The sequence below is a fragment of the Phyllostomus hastatus genome, unplaced genomic scaffold, assembly GCF_019186645.2.
Source record: "Phyllostomus hastatus isolate PE091 unplaced genomic scaffold, TTU_PhHast_1.1 phas_contig_1741, whole genome shotgun sequence".
Classification (NCBI taxonomy): Eukaryota; Metazoa; Chordata; class Mammalia; order Chiroptera; family Phyllostomidae; genus Phyllostomus; species Phyllostomus hastatus.
In genome coordinates, this window is record NW_025333672.1 from 171855 (window position 1) to 193892 (window position 22038).

At 35.3% G+C, this 22038-nt stretch overlaps 1 protein-coding gene across 2 annotated transcripts in view; it reads right to left on the reverse strand.

Moving 5' to 3' along the window:
* The window catches only part of PGAP1 (post-GPI attachment to proteins inositol deacylase 1), a 78162-nt gene that overhangs the window by 8817 nt on the left and 47307 nt on the right, over positions 1 to 22038 (reverse strand). Inside the window, exons 13-26 of one of the 2 annotated variants that reach the window (XM_045833751.1) lie at positions 19990 to 20067; positions 16422 to 16497; positions 14822 to 14895; positions 14676 to 14727; positions 14095 to 14161; positions 13561 to 13669; positions 11840 to 11878; positions 10243 to 10336; positions 7409 to 7499; positions 6439 to 6636; positions 5410 to 5545; positions 2971 to 3021; positions 2334 to 2521; positions 411 to 515 (exon numbers count right to left, since the gene is read on the reverse strand). In XM_045833751.1, the coding sequence (XP_045689707.1) occupies positions 411 to 515; positions 2334 to 2521; positions 2971 to 3021; positions 5410 to 5545; positions 6439 to 6636; positions 7409 to 7499; positions 10243 to 10336; positions 11840 to 11878; positions 13561 to 13669; positions 14095 to 14161; positions 14676 to 14727; positions 14822 to 14895; positions 16422 to 16497; positions 19990 to 20067 (1358 nt within the window). The remainder of the gene's footprint in view (positions 1 to 410; positions 516 to 2333; positions 2522 to 2970; positions 3022 to 5409; positions 5546 to 6438; positions 6637 to 7408; positions 7500 to 10242; positions 10337 to 11839; positions 11879 to 13560; positions 13670 to 14094; positions 14162 to 14675; positions 14728 to 14821; positions 14896 to 16421; positions 16498 to 19989; positions 20068 to 22038) is intronic. The other variant, XM_045833752.1, reaches the window with a different exon arrangement.

Sequence of the window (22038 nt, forward strand, 5' to 3'; positions counted from 1 at the left end):
TAAACATATACCTAAGCAGACTAACAGTATGATCAACCTCATGTACCCATCACTCAACTTCAAAAATTATCAAGTCACGGCCAAACTTCCTTTACCTATGTTCCTATCCACTTCCTATAGTCTCTGGAAGCAAATCTTAGACATCATATCTTTTAAGGGTTAACTTTTTAAAGAAAAAACATTATTATATCCTAATAAGTAAAACCCATAATTAAGAAAGCAAGTATAATATATTTTCATATAAACTATATCTGCATATATACCATAATTACATTATAGCTTTCCCTTTAGGAACAGTCAATGTATTAGGCATATACTACAATAAATACTCACAATAAAGAGCATGCTTCATTCATAAAAGGGTGATTAAGACTAGGAATAGATATGAGAAAAAGAAAGATTAAGCATACCTTGATTTTATTGAAACATTGTGAGTATTTCCAAGAATTGCTATAGTTGGAATAAGGATAAATGCCAAAGGTTTACATGGATCAGGATTAAGTTTAAAGTAATACCTAAATCAAAGAGAAGAAAAACATAAATCAACAAAGCACAGCAGATCATTTTAAAGTATCAGAATCAAATTCAATAATTTTCAAAACATTCCAGTAGCAACACAGATGTAAGAGAGCTCCAAATAGTGCATGAAATCTTCAATAAATAATATTTGCTCTAAATCTAAATCATCTTTATACCCAAGTTGGGTTTTTTTTTTATCCTCACCTGAGGACATGCTCACTGACTTTACAGAGAGGAGAAGGTAAGGAGAGGAGGAGGAAAGCATTGCTGTGAGAAACAAACACTGATCGGTTGCCTCTTGCATGTGCCCTGACCAGGGACTGAACCCGAAACCTAGGCAAGTGCACTCAGCAGAGTCGAGCCCGCGACCTTTTGACTTACAGGAGACACACTCCAACCAACCAAGCCGCATTGGCCAGGGCATAAACCCAAGTTTTATATAAAAAATTATGTTCAGAAACTACTAAAGGAAATGAAAATATTCACTATAAAAACATTTCCTTTTTATAAGTATATGTCTAAAAGCTCCTATGTAAATTTTATTAAAAAAATTATTTAAAATATATTAAGGCTGCTCTATTTTTAAAAGATAAAAAAGAAAGGCTTATATAAAATAATCTGCTCCTTATCTTTCTAAAATTCAAATTCTCATTTCTTGCACTTATTGACAGGGAAACAATTACAGATTTTCAGAATCATAAATTTGCACTCCTTAAATAATCTTCTCCCCAAATGTTAACAAAAATCTGGATCTTGACTAAAATGAAGGACATAGGAAGGATATTAAAATATGGTAACCTGTGACTTAATTTATTACACTTATTTTGGTTTTGCCAATTTTAAAATTAAATACTTCCGGCATTTAGACAATCTAAAAGTTTTGTATGATTTCTGTAAACTATATCGAGTAGAGGTTCAAGTATTACTTAGGTAGACTATTTTTTGAAACAACTTATCAATAACTAAATATTCTAGAAACAATTTGGAGGGCATTTCAGACTCTTATGTGACCTAGGCTGCTTATCTGGTAGGAAAGGAAATGATGGTTTTCAGTGTTAAGATAGCTGATCATTTATTTTGCTTAGATGTATGGGACATATTAAAAGTACCCATTTCTGCCCTGGATGATGTAACTCAATGGATTGGACACTGGACTATGAACCAAAGGGTTCCTGGTTCGATTCCTAGTCAGGGCACATGCCTGGGTTGCAGGCCAGGTCCCCAGAGGGGAACATGAGAGAGGCAACCACACACTGATGTTTCTCTACTTCACTTTCCACCTCCCTTCCCCTCTGTCTAAAAATAAAATAAAATCTTAAAAAAAAAAGTACCCATTCCTTTCACTATTTCTAATATTTTTAAATGGAAACTGTTTAATCTCCCTCTAAATTTAAGAAAACATAAAACCGATCATGAATTGAAAAATAAATAGGGTGGGTAGGGCAAGGAAGAGTAATGGGGGAAAAAATGGGGACAACTGTAATTGAACAATAAAAAAGTAAAATAAAATAAAAAAAATAAATAAAGTACTAGCATTATGAAATACCTTAAATCAATAAAGCAAAGCACATTTTCACCTGTAGATCAAAGAAGGTTAAAGGTGACATATCCTTTTTTGGGGATGTTTATTTTCCCAAAGGTTTATATTCTCATGGTAAGGGAGGAAATGTGGATGTATTAAGAATAAATTTCAAGGGATATATTGCTTCCTCTGCTCAAGGTAGTATTATGGACCATTGGAATCTAGCAAGTTCCTACTTACAGATATTTATTGTTTGAACCACATGAATTATAATTATATAAATAAAACACACCTAAGGTTCTTAAACCAGTAAATTAAAGATGGCGTGCTGAGTAACACGACCCACGCCAGTAAGTTAATCACAGTACTGTGCATGCGAAGACTGTCTTCAGCATCGCTGGCAGACAAACGAAGAGGGTGTGCTGTGGAGTCTTTATGGTGATTGGATTTTTTTTCACTTTTTCTAGGGTGTTTCGGATTCTACAAACCAATAAAGTAAAAATATCAACATGGTAAGTAAAATTTGTTTATTTTATTTAGAATCATATTCAATTACTTAATAGCCAAATAAATACATCTTGCCACTATTAAATTGATATAAAATACTGAAACTACTTTGTTTTGAAGTGGTTATCAGTTATGAAACTTTTATTCCTTTGATTTGCTATTCCCACTGCTGAGAATATACCCTCTAAATAATTACTCAAAACAAAATTTAAAATATAATTTATAATAAGTACTGACAAAGATCAAATTAAACTTAGAAAATCTAAGTCTATTTTAATATTGACTAGCTTCACTTTTCTTAAAATTTTTAAAATTCATAATACCTTTTAAACACTGTAAAATCCCAATATTAAAAAAAGAACTTTAAAATTTCCCATGTTCTTTCATGATAAAGTGATGTAGAGTTTGAAAATAAAACTTACCACAGTTTGGCTATTCTTAAAATTTGTTAGAATGGCTTGCAGATGAACAATCTAGGAAAAAAAAAGACCATTTAATTTTGCTTTTATTTTGAAACAAAAACAACTATTTATATTAAAACTGAGAAGCACTGTAACCTAAAGTTTAAAAAAGATAAACAAAAATTACACACACGTGCTGTCATGGACAAAAAACAGAAACAAGATAATACAAACTTCCAGAGTATCTCAGGCCAGGACACATTGTTACACCTTTTACATTGTGGAGCTTCTAAATGAGGCCTCACTATAGCAACTTAAAGTGTCTTCTGAGTAAAAAAATTGATTATATTTAGTATAGTACAAAGAATAACATGTTTTATATATTTTAAGTCTTTGACGATCTAAACTCAATTATATTTGGTGGTAAAATGTTTACAAGAATCTGAGAAAGTCTGCAAGTTTAACTGACTAGATTTGCTTAAGTATTTGAGAAAATTTTGCCTATTGGGGGCCAGTTGTTTGAAATGATCAATTAAAAAATTCAAAATATTTCCTTTATAAGCCAAGCAGCTCTAAATGTGTGTGTGTGTGTGTGTGTGATGAAAATAATATATAATGCGTATGTACTGGGTTGGCCAAAAAGTCCATTTAGTTTTTTCCATAAAATAAAAGACACATTTTTCATTTTCACTAGTAATTATTGTTATTTTTTAAAAGATGTCATTTATTTATTTAGAGAGAGGAGAAGGGAAGGAGAAAGAGAGGGAGAGAAATATCAGTGTGGTTGCCCCTCACATGTTCCCAACTGGGGACCTGGCCCGCAACCTAGGCATGTGCCCTGACTGGGAATCAAAACCCAGGGGCTCTTTTAAACCCACTGGCAACCCTTTGGTTCACAGGCCAGTGCTCAATCCACTGAGCTACACCAGCCAGGGCCACCAGTAATTATTTTGATTTGGATATTTTGAGTAAGTTGGCTATCTCCTGCTATTAGCTTCTCGTGGGTAGAGGTCAGGGATGCTGCTAAACATCTTCCAATGCATAAGACAGCCCCACAGCAAGGAATTATTTGGCCAAAATGTTAGTAGTACCAAGAAACTTTGCAAACCACTTTTGGCACATTTGATCAGTCACAGCACCTTCCCCTACACTGCACAATTTTTTTGTGTGTTTCAGTGTGTTTTTACCTTTCTTGAAATAATAAAAGCATAATATGGCAAAAATGTTGCTTATTTTCTTCCATCTTCTATATTAAAATGGCTACACAAAAATTCCCCAATTTTTGATAAGTTTTTTTAAATGCACGCTGATATGACAGCTGTCACAATACATTCTAACAAAATTGTTCCGAATGAAGTTAAAGACAACTAAGTGCTACCAGAGCCATCTTATGGGGGAAAAAATTAACTTTTTGGCCACTCAACATTTTGTAATTATTTGGTGATAAATACAATCAAAAGAGAGGCAGGAAAAAGAGAGAGGAAAAAAAAAAACAGGATAGTTCAGTTTCCCAAACCATTAATTTGGTCTAAATTATGCCATTTGACCTCTTCATTAAATACAGCATTTGCAAACATAGTTACTGGAATATTTTAGACAAAAAGGCTCTTTTAAACCCAGAGGCATCTGATTAAATCTTTGTTTAGAAAAGAAAGAAAAATATTATCCATTCTGGTGTCCATTGTCTCTATATAAGACTAATGTGGTGAGTATGCAATGCATGACCTATATTTTCTTGCAAAGCTATCAGCTTTCTTGGAAATGTTTTTTACTTCCCCAGTAAGATTACTGGCCTAATTCTTTTTTATCATTGTCTTCTGATTCTTAAGCAATGTATGTAACATTTTATATTATTTCAGCATGACTGATAGATCAATCCTACTGACATAACTTTTTATTTTGTTTATAATCTCTGTTCATAGGGAGGTGTGAATAAAAATTGCTCTACTAAGCCCTGGCTGGCATAGCTCAGTGGATTGAGCGCGGGCTGCGAACCAAAGTGTCGCAGGTTCGATTCCCAGCCAGGGCACATGCTTGGGTTGCAGGCCATAACCCCCAGCAACCGCACATTGATGTTCCTCTCTCTATCTCCCTCCCTTCCCTCTCTAAAAATAAACAAAATCTTAAAAAAAATCTATAAAAAAATTGCTCTGCTAAAATGTTTTTAATTAGTTAACATAACTTGCAAGAGCAAGAAGCAATTTGAAACAGCATGTCTCCCCCTAAACCTTTTTTAAACAAATTATCCCAACGCAGATTAATAATTTCAGTTTTATAGTTAACTACATATTTTAAATAACTAAGATGTTTTAGAAAACCTTTACCCTTAAATTAAACCTGTTATATAAGATAAGATGACTGCAGTGGTCATTAGAAATTTTTGTTACCAACACCTACACAAAATTCTATGCCTGCCTTGATACACAGCCCAGGCATTCTGACTGCATCGGGCTGACGTACCTTAATCACATAGTAAAGATAAGTTAGGAGTATGGCCAATGCTCCACAAGTTGCCCAACTAACGATGATCAAAACAATGGTCAAAATGGTTACATCTGATGACATGATCTTGATATCTTTAGGAAGTTCTGAGGGCCTGGAAAAACAAGAATAAAACTCTTAATAGTTATTTCTACAGTCACATGTAAGAGGAAAACAATAATCAGTGCTCTGCCAGGCTTTCCTGCTTATTAATAGGCAAACACCATAAAGTAAACAGTAAGAGACTTCTTAATAAAGGCAAGAAGTGACACATATTTAGTTGTATATTCTGTTGTATATTGTGATAGCTCCTCTTTCATTTACACTATGGCTGACATATGTATTCAGGATGAAAAAATGTTGCTGAAGATATTTACGGGCCCTATGTGATAGATACATTTCTGATCTTGAGGTGAAAAAAGTTTTCTATTTCTTCAAGTCTCAAGATCACTCACACCCTCAACAGGAAGTATCACACCATAATCCCTTCTGTGACTGTGAATCACATGACAAGCTTGGTGAGGAGGAGTGGCAAAGGAAACGAGATCAGTGGTTTACCAGAAAAGCCTATCAGTAATTTCAAATTATGTCTTTGCCCCTACAACAAAACTACAGGCAATGTTTTTGGAGCTCTTATACATTTCATTTAATCTGATCCTAAATATCTTGATTGGTGCCTCTTGCCCTCAGGTTTGAGAAAATTCACATAACAAAAGCATTGCCAGTGAAATTCTTCCTCCTTAGAAAGATCTGTAACAGTGAAATTTAAAAATACTTGGATAATCTGCCTAACTTTTTTGATAGGTCAAATGTAGTATTTAACTTGCAATAAATAATTATCTTTGGCAATGACATAACTTTCAATGCTAATCCACATTTTGGTAGTTATAAATCTTTCCTGAGAAATTAGTCTAGTGAAAGCAAATTAATTTTAAAGTTCCTCATCAGAATATAATTTTTTTTCTTAATTGAGAGCAATGAGAAAGTTTTTAATCACTCATTCTTTACCTTTTCAAAGCTAGCCACAAGGAAGAGAGGAGTCTCACAGACGCGGAGGAGAGCAGGCCGCCCCAGTAGGCAGTACACGTTCCAAACAGGAAGAGAATCAGGGATACAAGGGGGAAACACATACTCTGACTAGTTAAAAAGATGGCATCTAATTCTGGTAACAAGAAAACATCCCATAATTCTTTAAACCACTTATGTCTGTGGATAAAAGAAAATACAGAATAAATGCAAAAGAAAATCAACAACTGACATTCAAGGACTTAATACCTGAGGTGTATGACCATTCACTAGAGTCCCCAAAGTACCGTGATACTTATTTTGTAATTATACTAAAACAAATTTCAAGTCATTTCTCTCCCCACTGAGCCGCTGGTCTTCCAGGATCTGAGTCCTGCACTGCAATGCAGCTCCACTGCTCTCTACTGTTCCTTGTAATCAAGCAGTAAGCGGTTTTTGTTTTTTTAAGTTAGGAAGCCAATAGCTAGTTTTAATGACAGGAGAAAAGAATATCTAAGCAATGGCTCTTAAAGGAGAACCAACTTTGTATAAATTAAGAATGGACAGTTAAGTAGGGCAGGGAAATAAAAAAATGCACTTTGTACAAGAAGTAAGAAAAAGTGATTGGGGACATTGTCTCATCAGTTTCCTGGAACAGCTGTAGCATGACCTGGGCTGAGATGGTCAAAGATCACGGACCATATACATCCCTTTGCCAATGTTAAAGGTCTGTTAAGTTTACGGTCTAAGTTTAGGTTGATATATGTAAGTTCAGTAATTACTTTTGACATGATTATACTATTCAAGTAAATGTTGATATACTTATCAGGCCTTTGTCTAAGAGAAAAATCCCATTTAATAAAATAGGTCAATTGCCATATTTGTATGAAAATTTATATTCCATTATGAAAAAAAAATAAAGTTTTATATACAATACAACATTAAAATCGTTATCATAGATAATAAAACTTACCCCAATAGAAACTTAATCATAATTACAAAAGGATCAACTTTGTAGGGTTTGGCTTCTTTATCCAACATAGTAGCATATTCTAAGCAATGACCTGGAGATTTAAAAAAATTGTATGTAGTAATTAATTCACAGTAATTAAGGATGACACATATATCCAACATTGTCTGTAAGAGCAACATATTCCACGTCAGAGAAGGCAGGGTCTCCATTACTAGCACAGAGATGCTCTTCGAAAGATTAAGTCTACCGAACAAACTGAACTAACAAGCGAAACGGAGACAGACTCACAGACAGAGGGCACATGGACCGACGGCTCTGGGACGTGACTGGGGGAGGAGGGACAGAGTAAAAAGGACTCGTGGATGTGGACAACAGTGTGGTGATTGTTGGGGGAAGGGGCATATAAATGGTAATAAAAAAATACAATAAAACATTAAAAATTACTGTAATTCAATGGTTCTCATACAAGAGTACACATTTAGTCATTTGTGAAACAAATTCTGGAAGCCAAGTCTGGGATTTTATCATCTGTATTTTCACAAAGCTCCAGAGGTGATTTTTAAAAAAACTTTACTGGATATAATTCTCATTCATACCACACAAACCATCCATTTAAACATTTAAAGTACATGACATTCAGTGGTCTTTAGTATATTCATCACACAACCATCACCACAATTAGTCTTAGAACATTTTTATTATTACTCCCAAAAGAAACTCTGTTCCCTGTCACATCCATGGCCCCTCATACCCCCAATTCCAAGGCAACCAGTAATCTGGGTTTCTTCCTCTGTGGACTGGCCTATTCTGAGCATTTTGTATAAAGGGAATCATACACTATGTGGTCCTTTGTGAAGGGCTCCTTTCACTTAGCAGGCTTCCAAGATTCGACCATGTGCTAGCAGGTGTCAGCACATTCTGTTTATCCATTCAACAGCTGAGGGGCACTTGGGTTGTTTCACTTTTTGGCTATTAAGAATAGTGCTCCTGTGAACACTGGTGTGTAAGTTTAGTGTGGGTGTATGTTTTCACCCTTCTTGAGTACATACCTAGGAGTGGAGTTCCTGAGTCACATGGTAATTGGTTAACCGTTTAAGGAACTGCCAGCCTCCTTCCCAAAGCAGCTGTACCATTTTACATTCCCACCAGCCGTGTATGAAGGTTCCAATTTCTCCACACCCTCATTAACACTTGTAATTATCTTTCTCTTTTTATTTATAGTCATTCCAGTGAGTATGGCCCACGATAGTTTTTGACAGACAGACATCCTTGGTTCAGAATTACTTAAGTGGTTTGAGACATGATCCTATACTTAAGTGCTCTAGAATAAACCTGTATCATATATGTCTGGGGTCTCTGGGAACTATCTAGATATATGAATATAAAATTTGAAAATGTTATATTTAAGTATGTTGATGTCATATTGCCAAATAATCTCTCTCTCTTTTTTTTTAAAGTTAACTTTATTTTTTTTATTTATTTTTTAAAGATTTTATTTATTTATTTTTAGGGAGGGAGGGAAGGAAGCGGGGGAGAGAGAGAGAGAGAAACATCAATGTGCGGTTGCTGGGGGTTATTCCTGCAACCCAGGAATGTACCCTGGCTGGGAATCGAACCTGGGACACTTTGGTTCCCAGCCCGCGCTCAATCCACTGAGCTACGCCAGCCAGGGCCCAAATAATCTCTTAATTAAAAGACTGGATCTGCCAGAGCTCACTGAATGTTGCTTCTTTCTTCCTGGAATATAAATTAAATCAGGTTAAAATGAACACTAAAAGCAGACGGGAAATTGTAGAAAGTCACTGAAAGGCGAATGCGTAGCTGTGGAAGGACTTGGCAAATGGAACTAGTGGGGATTTCTGGACTGCTTTTACATATTTTTGGCCCCATTTTCTCTTCCTATGTCTCGCTTCCCTTGATTACTGTGCAAACACAAGTTTGTGAGGACCTTACAAAGCTGAGCCTCCTGGGAAACTATTCTAGTTGCTACTCTCTGTGGAGGGCTGTCCAATGTACTATTCAATATATCTTCTATATTCCCCTCCAGATTCATTCTTCACTCTATTTCGCTCTGAATTTTGGGAGGCTGACTTTTATGAACTGGCTTCTGGTTAGGTTCAGTGAATGAGAGGCACTGGCAGATAGGAGAATGGAAGGAAATAAGGTTAGTGTGCTTATTTCCCACCTTCTTTCCTGCTGAGACACGGGTTGAGAGTGGCTGCAGAGCCCTGGCCCCCAAGGCTGCAGCTGCAGTGATGCCATCCTCTCCTACAGCTCCCTAGGCTTGCTCTCTCCCTTGCCCTGGTATCTACGAGATCAGATGGCTCTGCTGTTGATCTGGCACTTTATCATTTCTTGTTATCCTACACCATATGGTTCCCTGGTTAAACTCTCAATTATTCCATTCAATGTGCCAGGACTTAATTAATACAGCTGATATAACTCAAATACTACAATGAATGCCTACTATGTGCGTGATACTGTATTAGGCACTAGGAATAAAATAGAGAGCAAGATCCCCATCAGTAAGCCTCTACATAGTAAGAGGTCCTCAGAATGGAGGGGAGAAACACCAGGCACAAGGGTATAAAATGGGGAAAACAAGTAAGACATTTTCTTAGGGAAAAATGGGGACAACTGTAACTGAACAACAACAACAAAAAAGAAAAAAGAAAGAAAAGAAAAACTTAGATGATTTCAAATTCCCATAAACCTGACCGACATGAATTGTAAATGATCAAGAAATTGATGTATCTTCCTTAGCCACTTGAAAGATAAAGAGCAGTAATGAAGCACTGAGGGAGGAAGGGCGGAGGGAGGAGTAACGTTCTTACCTGCTGAGAAAAGAGAGTACAACTGTCCTCCATAGGCAAGAAGGATGTTGGCTACAACATAAGCAGGAAGAGCTCCACCGTGAAATCGAACTACCTAGAAAACAGGCAAATCAACGGACAACTTCTGAACATTATGCTGATAAAATAAATGTATATTCACATGAAAGAAAAGTGTTCTTCATTCTTTCATGACATGGTCACAGAGGTATTTCCAGTAATGGGTCTCAGAACTCTAAGTAAAATAAATGTTAATAATATATAGATATTAGAAACACAGTATCTGAATTTTTCATCAAAGGCATAATAAGGAGAATTAATAGAGTAGCAAATGCTACCAACTTTTTTATAAGGCATGTTTACTGAGCATTTACTATGTTCCAGGCATGTTATTAAACATCTTATATGCATATCTCATGCTCTCCTCCCAAAAACCCTTTGAGGCAGTTCTTATCCCTACTTTACAGATAAAGATGAATAAGGTATACTATACATATATCTTCAATTTATTTTCCTACTGCCCTCAAGCAAAATTTGTAAACAAACATGAAGGAAGAACATGTTAAATCTTTTCAATAATTTGAGAAGGACTTAACTCAATTACCACAAATTCTCTGACATGTTTAAAGTACCCACCTCTGATCCTATGATACCCACCATCCTCATTGTCTTGAAAACTTTCCATATCTAAACAAGAATTTTAATGTGTCCTTTTTTGATGTGCATATAATTTATGCTTGACTATAGAGCATCAAGGCAGACTTTTCTTGTCACTAACCTGAATTATGAGGTATCAGAATGATATAAGAGAGTACGTTATATCCTCAGCCCACACTACCATGTACAGTAACATGCCTTTTGGACACACTAAAAATAGTATAGCATGAATCCTTCCCCTATATTCCAAGAGATAATTTTTCTTAATAATCAATCCCTTAACTTTTTATTTTAACTCTCCATGATGCTATTTTGGCACTCATACTAACATTAATCTTTTCTTTCTAATGTAGCACAAAATTCTTACACGTTAACTTATAATGTTTTAATGTTTGCGAATTTAATAATAATCACAATGTAGTTCTCTTAGCTTGTTGTGAGAATCAAATGAAATAATGCATATAAAGAAGTTTCTAATTTAATTTAGATTTGTAAGCTTTATTACAATTACAGAATCAAATGACTTAAATTGAAAATATTCTGCTACGCTGGATTGAAAAACACAAGAAATAAATAAATATGAGCAACATGGAATCTTAACATGACATTCATTTAGCCAAGAATACTAATTTGTTTGAGAATCAGGGATCAGCTCTCATTCCTAGGAAGTATCAAACATGAGAGCATCCCCTTAAAGCCAGGGTGGCCAAGTATGGCCTGTGTGCCTATGCATAGTTTTTAGATTTTATTAAAGTGGAAACAAGAAGAAAAAAAGGAGAAAGAAGAAGAAAGCAGCAGCTGTAGTAGTGCTGGTGGCGGCAAGAGGCCACACATGGTCTGCTAAGATACTTATTGTCTGGCGGTTTATAGAAAAAGCTTGCTACCCCCTGCCCTCCAGTACGTGTCACAAGGCAATAAAAAATCAAACAGGGGTCTCTCTTACCTGTCCAAGTATTTGTGAAAAGGAAGTCCTAATTGTCACCTAGTTTAAAACAATCATTAAAAAAAGGTTATTGTCCCTAAAACTGCTCTAGTCCACATTTTATTAAACTGAACATTTTATTAATCATTAATTTTTATACTAATAAACCTAAAGGCACTCCAGATCTCAAAAGAATCCTCTGAATCATCAACATTTAATTTGCATCAAGCTTAATTTTGCTGTTCAGTGTATTTTCCCATATTCTAATTCTTTGACAATTGAATGAGTGCTATGGTATATACGATAACCCTTTACTAACTACAATACTTAATTAACCAGAGTTATCTCATTACCAGATCATGCAAACTAAAGAAATTTATTAAATGATTGAGTCCAGAAGCTACATGTGTTTGCAGAAAAATTAAGCACAAATTAATCAACCTATTATACAATTAGTACTTTAAAGTCTCAAACCTAAAATTGTATAGCACTGAAGAGAGTTAAACTAAACCACTTCTGAGTGAATTTTATAAAAATGGGTTTTAAATGATATAAGACCATGAACAAATAGCACATTTAGTAAAATCTAAGCCAAAATATTTTAAACAGATATTCATCATTAATTATCTCTAGCATAAATACATTTTTGATATTAGAAAATCTGAGAAAAGGAAACCTTTCACAGGCAGGTTATAAAATGATCCTATTTTGTCAAGAAAAACTTTTTGAAAATATGAAGTATTTGTAAAAACATGAACATTTTGAGAGCGTGTATATTTGGAGACAAGTTATTAACATAATTCATACTATCTCTGTAAAATATGGAGGTACAAGTTAAAAACCACTGTTTCCTTATAATCCTTCAATGTTAGAAACAGGAAGCAAGATAACAAAGCATTAAAAATTCCATGAACTCTACAATAACTCATAATACTGGTCCAACTGAAACTTGGTTGTAGGAAAAATTCTACTCATTAGACCTAGCAATTTAGTTTACCCTAAGTAAGTTAGTTCTAATAAAGAATTCAAATATTTAAGTTTGGTTTAAAGCAGCTGAGTAGAAACAAGATATTTCACATAAACCAGAAACTTGTGATGTCTCCACAAAAGTGTGCTTCACCCACTTAAATCTGGAACCCTTAGAACCTGGCATTCCTAATACAGGGAGGGACTCCTGCAGTTCATGAATCCTCAACTTAATAAAATGTTACTCTCCAGTTCTAATTCCCTCTCTTAGCACAAAGAAATCTGTGTGATATTAACACAAACACAATAGGCACTACACTGCACATATTAATGACTAACAGAGCCTAATATAATTAGTGAAAAGAGGATCCTTAAGCTTATCTAGTCGAGTTAGAAAGCAATATATATCATATTAGTTAATGAGTTTAAGCCACATAATTTGATTTCATGATGTTTTTCAATTTATAAAGGATTCTGGACTATTGGCTTCCAAACTGAAAAAGTACAACTTCAGTCTCAATTTTTATTTTATTTTCTATTACTTATCAAGATGTATACTTTCAGTGGTCCACATAAGAAAATACTGAGGTGGTGTTCATAGGTAAAATGGAGAATACTTGAAGTAATACAAATGTCTATTTCTTTTTTTTTAAATGCCTATTTCTATCTAATATTTATTGCCTTCCACATCACCATATAGCTGAAGCTAATATAAAAACATATTTCTAGTTTAGTCTATAATGAAATCTTAAACATTAAGCAGACATACAGCTTACCTCATACTGACAGTCTGAAGACGTGTACATTTTTAACAAGGCTACATAGCTGTAATTATCTGGTTGAGCAACATGAAGTTTCAGAGAAATTTCCGTTGAAGATGGAACCCTGAAAAGTAACTTAGATATCAGTTCTCAAATGGAAAACGCTGTTAAATACCAATGGCTAAGTCAACACTCGGCACTACACAACATGGCAGTGCAGAGGGCGCTGGGTGTCAGACACGTCACCAGGGACGGCCGTTTCCGGGCACATCACAGGTGTCTGAGCGGAGGGAGGCTCCCTCTGGGACCTGGGACTTGGGGGGCAGGATGGGAAAGGGCTCATGTTTTAAGCAATGAAGGTTTAAATTCTGTATCATTTAAGTGAGAATATCATATATTATATTATCTTACGGGTACAATGCTACAGAAAGGATACTTACATTTTAGTAAGAAAAACTTTAATAATTCCACTATGATTTAAATAAACTAAGTAGATTGTATATTATTCAAAAGCACAAAAGTTCAAGGTAAATTTTTTCAGATACTTACTGTGCAATGGTTAGTGAATCTTCATAAGACCATGGAATCTGAAGTTTATAGATACTAGTTATTTCACCTGAGAAAACAAAGAAAAATATGTATTACTAACCTATGTCATGTTAAATGTTATATAAGCTACTATAATACCTAGATATATAATTACTCATTTCATTAAAAAGTCAGTAAAAGTTATATCACATAATAAATTATGGAAAATTATTGAGTAATAATGTTTAATAAAACTTATAAAAGATATTAGAGCATATGGGAAGTACTAGGAAATTACAAAAACATTAAACAGATAAATCAGAATTACTACTATAGTAAGACAGCAAGATGTATGGTATTTTTAAAATGTGGATATTTAAACTAAAACAGATAAAGATGCTTAGTATTAAGAAAGGGTCTATGTTAAATTTGTTAAATCTGTGGAAACAAACAGCTTTTGTACTGTAACATTAAATTTTACTTCACATAAAATATATAGAAGCATAAATAATATAGAAATTTCAAGTGAAGACCTACAGACTCAACCATCATAAAAACATACATTGACAAAACCATTATATTTGTTCAGAAAATGCACTTACTTTTGACTGCTGCGCACTTGCTTACTACGTTGATTGTAAAACCTTGGTATATCTAATAGAGTTTGATCACAAAAACAAAAGTTTATTTGTTTGTTTAACTAAACAGTAAAGTAAAATTAAATCCTTGTTAGAGTCAGGATAATTACCTGTCCAAAGTTCAGAAGCTCTATATTATAGAACAGGCCTTTTGTTTTTAATATCACTGTCCTTGAAGACAATCCTGTTAAATTAAAAGTACTGCACTGCTTAGAATACCAAAGAATTAAAGTACCAACTGCTTAAACAATGATAAAAAATATCAACAGATTTTTAGCATTCAAAAAGTTCACAGGTTCTGACTTCTAACATGAAGAATGAACTCCTAAAAATCCAATCCTCCTTCAACAAACTGAACAGAACATTTACAATGCCTTTCAACCACATGTATTTTTCAATCCTCATACAAGGATATGCTTATTGATTTTAGAGAGAGAGAAAGTGGGAGAGAGAGAGAAACATCAATTGGTTGCGTCCTTACGTGACCCAGCTGGGGATCGAACCCACAACCTACGTATGTGCCCTCACCAGGAATCAAACCTGCAACCTTTTGGTGTACTGGGACAATGCTCCAACCGGCTGAGCAGCCAGCCAGGGCCACATGTATGTGTTTTAAAAATCAAGTACATATTTCCAATTTCAAAAAGGTATGCTTTCTTGGTAGATCTCTTACTTTATAAGCTTTCGATCTAGGATTGGTGAGTTATTTTGAAGAAAAACAGGATATTTACTTTCAAAGTATTTTCCCAAAGATACTTACAATTACAGTAACTTCACAATGGAAAAACCTGGCAGACACCACCTTAACCACGTGACCAAGGTTAACTTCACTAGGAATTCGATACAGTGAGTGATACTTGTGTCCTCTGATATGATACACTGAGAAGTACCCATCACTTCTGAGATAGTTTTATACATAACCTTGACTAATAAGAAAGCATTAGACTAATTGGAATTGAGGGATATTCCACAAAATAACTGACCAGTACTCTTCAAAAGTACTAGGAAAGACAAGGAAAGACGGAGGAACTGCAGAGGCTCAGAGGAGACTAAAGAGACAGAACGACGAGCAGCAGCATGAGAACTGGACGGGAACACAGGCGGTAAGACCAGTACAAACCCAGTGAGGCCTGTAGTTCAGTGAACAGAATTACACCAAGGCTCACTTCTCAGTTTTGGCAGCTGGGTTGTTTAAGAGGCCAACACTGTAGAAAGATGAGTGATGGAGATACATGAACTCTGTACTCTTTCTGCAGTCTAAAACTGTTTCATAATGAAAAAATTGAAAAAAATATACAGTTATGTGTATTTCACTGCAACAAAAAAAAAAAAGGAAAAAATTGTATTTAGAGAAATCCGGAAGCCTACATAGGGCAGATGGAAATATATACTTTATAAGAAGCCTTTTACAAATAGGGCCAATATTTTATATAAATTCACATGAGAAGACACACACAAACACACAACTACCTGCAGGCACATGTGATCATGAAAACATTTCCTTTGAAATTCACTTCTCAGAAAGTGACTGCTGGCCCAGCATTAAATAAAAATCAAACTACTGAGCCACATCATGTGGTTACCCTAAGAACAACATTTGAAATACATAATAATACTCTTACTACATGAATCTGCTTTATTGCAATGACCTTGCAAAATAAATCAGCACTGTTAAAGCAATTCTTAAGATTCCCCAAATCAAATACTTACCAAAGGAAAAAAGATGAGTTACAGGAAGCTGTAAGGATCTTGCTTCTCTGTTAAAGAATTCACAATCTATAGCATACTGAAATATAAAACACTGACTTATTAGGAAAAAACAGAAATTGTAGTAAAATATCTTGATGTTTGAGTGGAAAGTAAAAATCTCCCACTTTGGAGAGGGTACTATGCGTCATGCTCTCACTCCGACTATATTTGAAAGGCAAGAATTCCTTAGGCAGAGATGTTAAACTAAGAACATTTGTTAAATAAACTTAATTTAATAAATTATTAGTGGGCCACTGCCATAACAGATCTATACAAAGTTTTCTTGTAATTAATTTTAGGTGTTTCTAGAAGAGGGACATTAAGGAATAGAGGCCAGCATCAAGAGCTGAGGTTAACTCAAGATTAATTACGGATTTAGATAATATATGTACATACTTTCAAAACCAAAACAAAAACATGACTTTGTTCCTTTTTTAAACCCCACGTTTATTAAGTAACCACAGTCTAATTAGACTACAAAACGATTTTGGAGACATACTGCCATTGATCTACAGATGGCTAATGTTATTTGTATAAAGTCATTTCAGGCTGAACAGTTATTACAGTAAAAGAAAAAGAAAAAAAAGGTTTACTATGTGCGAAGCAAGAAAAAGAAATGCTATCTCAAAAAAAGTAAGCCCGAAATGTGACATCTGCATTGTTACAGTTTTTTTTGTAACGACATTTCTTTTCCATACGGAACTCTGCTCTCAGATGTTTACTACAAGGGTGGTTTCATTCATGCTTGGATCTAGAAGAACTAAAGAAAAAACGAATCCGATGCCTAACTGTAGCTCCCAGATAGTCTGCTGTCTACAGAAGGCAGAACACTGGCGGGGTCTGCCCTAGGCTTTCCTGATAACTGCACCTTGGATTGTGTTTGAAGCAGTGTCACTGTGTTTGCCTCTTGGGTGAGCTTTTGACTCTTCTGAAAGTGAAGAACAGATGAGGGGAAAAGCTATAGTACATACATAAGGGAAGTTAAAAAAACACATTAAGGGATTTTGCTTTTATTTTCCTCTCTTTACTTCCAAGGCAAAGTACACAGCTATTTTCATTATAGAAAACTTATTCAAAGATTAGAGAAATGATTTATTAAACAGGATTATTCATCATATTTTTACAAAGTATTTTTGAGTGAGCCATTGCCTGGATAGGGAAAAAGTTTTAAACTGCTTTTTGCACAGGTATATAAAATAATATAATTTTGGTGTAATTTATTGGGGTGACAGTAGTTAATAAGATTATATAGGTTTCAAGTGTACACCTCTCCAATAAATCTGTACATTGCATTGTGCATTGTGTGCACAACATCTAAAGTCAAATCTCCTCCATCACCATATACTTGACCCCCTTTACCTTGGAGTACCCCTCATCCCCCTTCCCTCTAGGAATCGCCACACTGTTGTCTGTGTTTTTGTTTGTTTTCTTGTTTCTTTATTTGTTGCTTTCAGTTTTATATCCCACATCATGCTAAATGAAATAAGTCAGACAGGAAAAGTTAAAATAATGCAGTTTTATTATTTCTTTAAAAATTTGGCCATGCTTTTTATAGAATAAACCTTTAACCAAGAAAGAAAGGAACCAAGGGTTTCTTTCTGAAACACTCAAGGTAAATCAAGTCCTAATGGATTTAGTTATTTTGTTTTGTGTCATAAAAAATGCAGATTAATTCCACATTTGCATTTTGAAAACTGTATCTTCATTTGACTCAAAAAATCTTAAGCTGCCTATTTAAAAACACGTAGCCTCGTGATGCCGGGCTGGCAAAGGTGTGCAGGCGTTGGGAGAGACCTCGGTTACTGTACCACCGGGTGAGATACTGTGTACAGCAGCGGCCACACTGATACTCCCTGAACAGCGCCGAGACACAGTATCACACCTTTAGCAGGCTGCCCAGACTATCTGCTTGTCAAAAGCTCATTAACTTGGCCTTTCCAAGTTTGGGAAAGATGTCAAATTCATTCAAAACTCATTTACCTGACAGAAAAACCCTTAAAGAGTGTTTTAGTATTGAAGAGGTTGAGTTACCTCTCACTTGAGCTAAGCAAAACAAAACAATGTATCTATTACAAGCTCCTTGTGAGACTCAGTCTTTGAGATGACTCCCAAATACATACCCAAACCCTTTAAATTTTCCTAATGATTTCCACCAAAAATCTCATCAACTTTCTCATTCAAAAAACATTTGAATATTTATGTGGAATTACCTAAAGGTTGAAGATGCAAAGTAGAATAAAATATATCTTGTTCTTACTCTGAAAGAATTCAGAGTATGGTGATGGCAACAGAAACATAAATAAATTACAATTTGATGTAATAAATCGCTCAAAGAAGTTACAAGCAAAGTAGCAGGGGAGTAACTAAGAGGTTCCTGAAGGAGTATAGAGAAAGCACACAGGGACCACGTAGGCTGGGTCTTGAAGGATGCTTTCTCTGGGTGAAATGTGGACGGGGAACAGGATGTCTTTTACCTCCACCTCTTCCTTCCCAATACTTCTCCCTGAAATCACCACCCCTGTATTTCTACTTCCACTTCCCTAGGACAAGCTCTCAGAACCCCCTAGGAGGTACCTATTCTGTTTCTAATCCATCCTATACATTAAATAGAGTCATCTTCCAAAATAGCTCCGATCCCATTACTACTATGGTAAAAAAAACTTTGTCCCCTATAAACTCCTGAATACTGTAGAGCCCTCAATCCTCCAATCGCAGCCCCCCACAATATGGCCATGAACTACTTTTTCATATGTTTCTTCCATTGCTATTCTCATGGTGGCCATCCTTTCATAATTACTATTTACTTATTCTCTGTTTTCTAAACATAACCCCTGCTTTCACAGTTCTATACTCGGTCCCCACTATTTCTTTGTCTCCACAGTGTTGCTCATTACAACTTTCTGCAATGTCACTATTTAGCATCTTGAATGTTGCCAATACAATCAAGGAACTGAATTTCCAATTTTATTTTATTGTATTTTAATTAACTTAAAATTAAATAGCTACATGTGCCAGTGATCCCCATATTGCACAGCACAGGTCTAGAATATTCATTCTAGAATATTTTTATAATCCTAACTATTAAAAATCATCTCATAGTAAAACCTTTCTTAATTTTACCCCCTTTTACACTTTTCATTTATTTGCTCTATTCTGATTTGTATCATATACTCTGAGTATCTCTTTTATTCTCACTCTTCCTCCTGTTTCCAAATATACTTCTTTCCCTCTACCTAACAGGATATAGCTTTCTGAGAACAGGGTTTGTTTCTCCCTCATCTGTGTGCCTCCTGTAATTCCTGGCAGGGACTCTTACATATAAAAGGGGCTCAATAATTAATAGATTTTGAAACACTGATGTTCCCACTTGTAATAAGACACTCGGGTTTATTTTGCTTAGTTCAAGTTGGAGGAGATGATTTTCGATGGATCACCAACCAGCCACTGTCTTAGATAAGCCCTATGCTGAAGAACGCATCTCATAATAATTATTTAGCGTATCTGGGAAACAGCCTTAATCCATTTTTACCTTACTTCCAAGAACAGATGGTACATAAACAACAAGATGAGACAAAAATGGATAGTCTTGAAGTCTTAACGTCAGAGACTAAAAAAAAAAAAAGATAAAAGTAAAAGCTGATTTTATTTCTTAGGTTATACAGAGCTTAAAGTACATTAGAAGAAAAACAAATAATATTACTATTATTACTATAAACACTATTTCTTATTTAATAAGTTACAAAAAAACAGATTTTAAACTCTATATTCAATACAGATCAATATTCCTGCTGAAAGTCAAATTCCTAATAATTGTGTAAATATGGATCAGCAAACAATCCCTGTATCCCCTGAACTGTATCCCTTCATGTAAAACAAGTGATGTTTCAAACTGAATTTAAATATTTTACATCATTTTCAGATTTGGTCTTCACATAGGCTTAACAGTTGATGAATGAATGGATGCTAAATATGGTGGAAGAACTGGAACTTAATCTCAGATAATTCTGATCTAGCCCAAGTAGTAAAGAGTTGCTGGCTAATGATATGTATGAACATCACACCCTGAAACTTGTTCAGTAAACAACATGAAGAGTCAACACAGCTAATAATGTACTTCACCAAATGAACATCTAGTCTCTTCTAGAAATTAAGACCAGATCCTATAGTCCATTTGTGAGGAATAAATAGATAGAAGACTGGTCTATTTAATGAAAAGCCAAGTCACCGAATACGGTTTTTGCTTTTATTTTACTATTTCATTTTTAATCCTCACCCAAGAACATTCTTGCTGATTTTAGACAGAAAGGGAGGAAAGGTGAGAAACATCAAGGGGGAGAGAAACATCAAGGGGGAGAGAAACATCGATTGGTTGCTCCCATCGTATACGATGATGCTCAACCAACCGGGCCACCTGGCCAAGGCACCAAATAGAGTTTTTTAAACCCACTTTTTTTTTTCTGGAAGTACACATAGGGGTGGGAGTGGTTATATGTTGTAACAATTTGTATTCATTAGCAAATTTCTGCATGGAACTTTCTTTATTGTTCTTCAGATACACCTATGTGAGCAAATCCAGGCAGAGGTCCTGAAGCTAAAGAACTCTCTGTCAGCAAGTGGCCACCTAACCACCTAACGAGATTCACTTGGAAGTGTCTGTCAAACTCCTGGGCTTCACCTCAACTTCCTCAGGCAACTTTCTGCAATATACATAGCAGGTTTGTCCATAAAAAGTCCAGCCATTGCTAATTTAACAAGAATGGTTTGTGTGACATCGATGTAACGAAGCAGCCAAGGACAGTGGACTGGAATGCATATGCGTGAACAATGACAACTTCACTGTACTAGTCGGGGAGGGGGGCAGTAGATGCTGCTGAGTGAGCATGTGACTGGGTGGCCATTGAACTCAAAATGACTGGGCAAGTAGGGCAACGAATCCACATAAATTTTGCCTTATGCTTGAACTTTTCTCTGTGGAAACTAATCGGATAATTCAGAAGGCCACAGGTATGGGCAACCAGTGATTAGCAGCTTCATCACGACAACACGCCTGCTCGTGCATCATGTCTCATGCAGAACTTTTTGGCAAAACAGCAAATCACCCAGGTGACTCAGCCCCTCTACAGCCCAGATTTGGCACCCTCCAACTTCTGGCTTTTCCCAAAACTAAAATCACTGTTGAAGGGGAAGAGATTTCATACTGTTGATAAGATTCAGGAAAATATGACGGGGCAGCTGATGGTGATTGGGAGAACTGTATGACGTCTCAACATGGCTACTCTGACAGGAACTGAGGTGTCATTTGCCTATGTACAATGTTTCTTGTATCTTGTACCTTCCTCAATAAATGTCTCTTATCTTTCATAGCACATGGCTGGATATCTTCTGGACAGACCTTGTATACCCTAATATAAATGAAAGGGCCTTAAATATACCCTCAAGATAAATTTTAAAAATTCATTTACCTCTTGGTATGATGCTATAACATAGATTTCATTTTATTTAGAGCATTGTTAACTTCCTAATTTTTACCTCTGAAAGTTAAAACAATGTTTTTCTTCACGGAATTCATTTCTAGGGA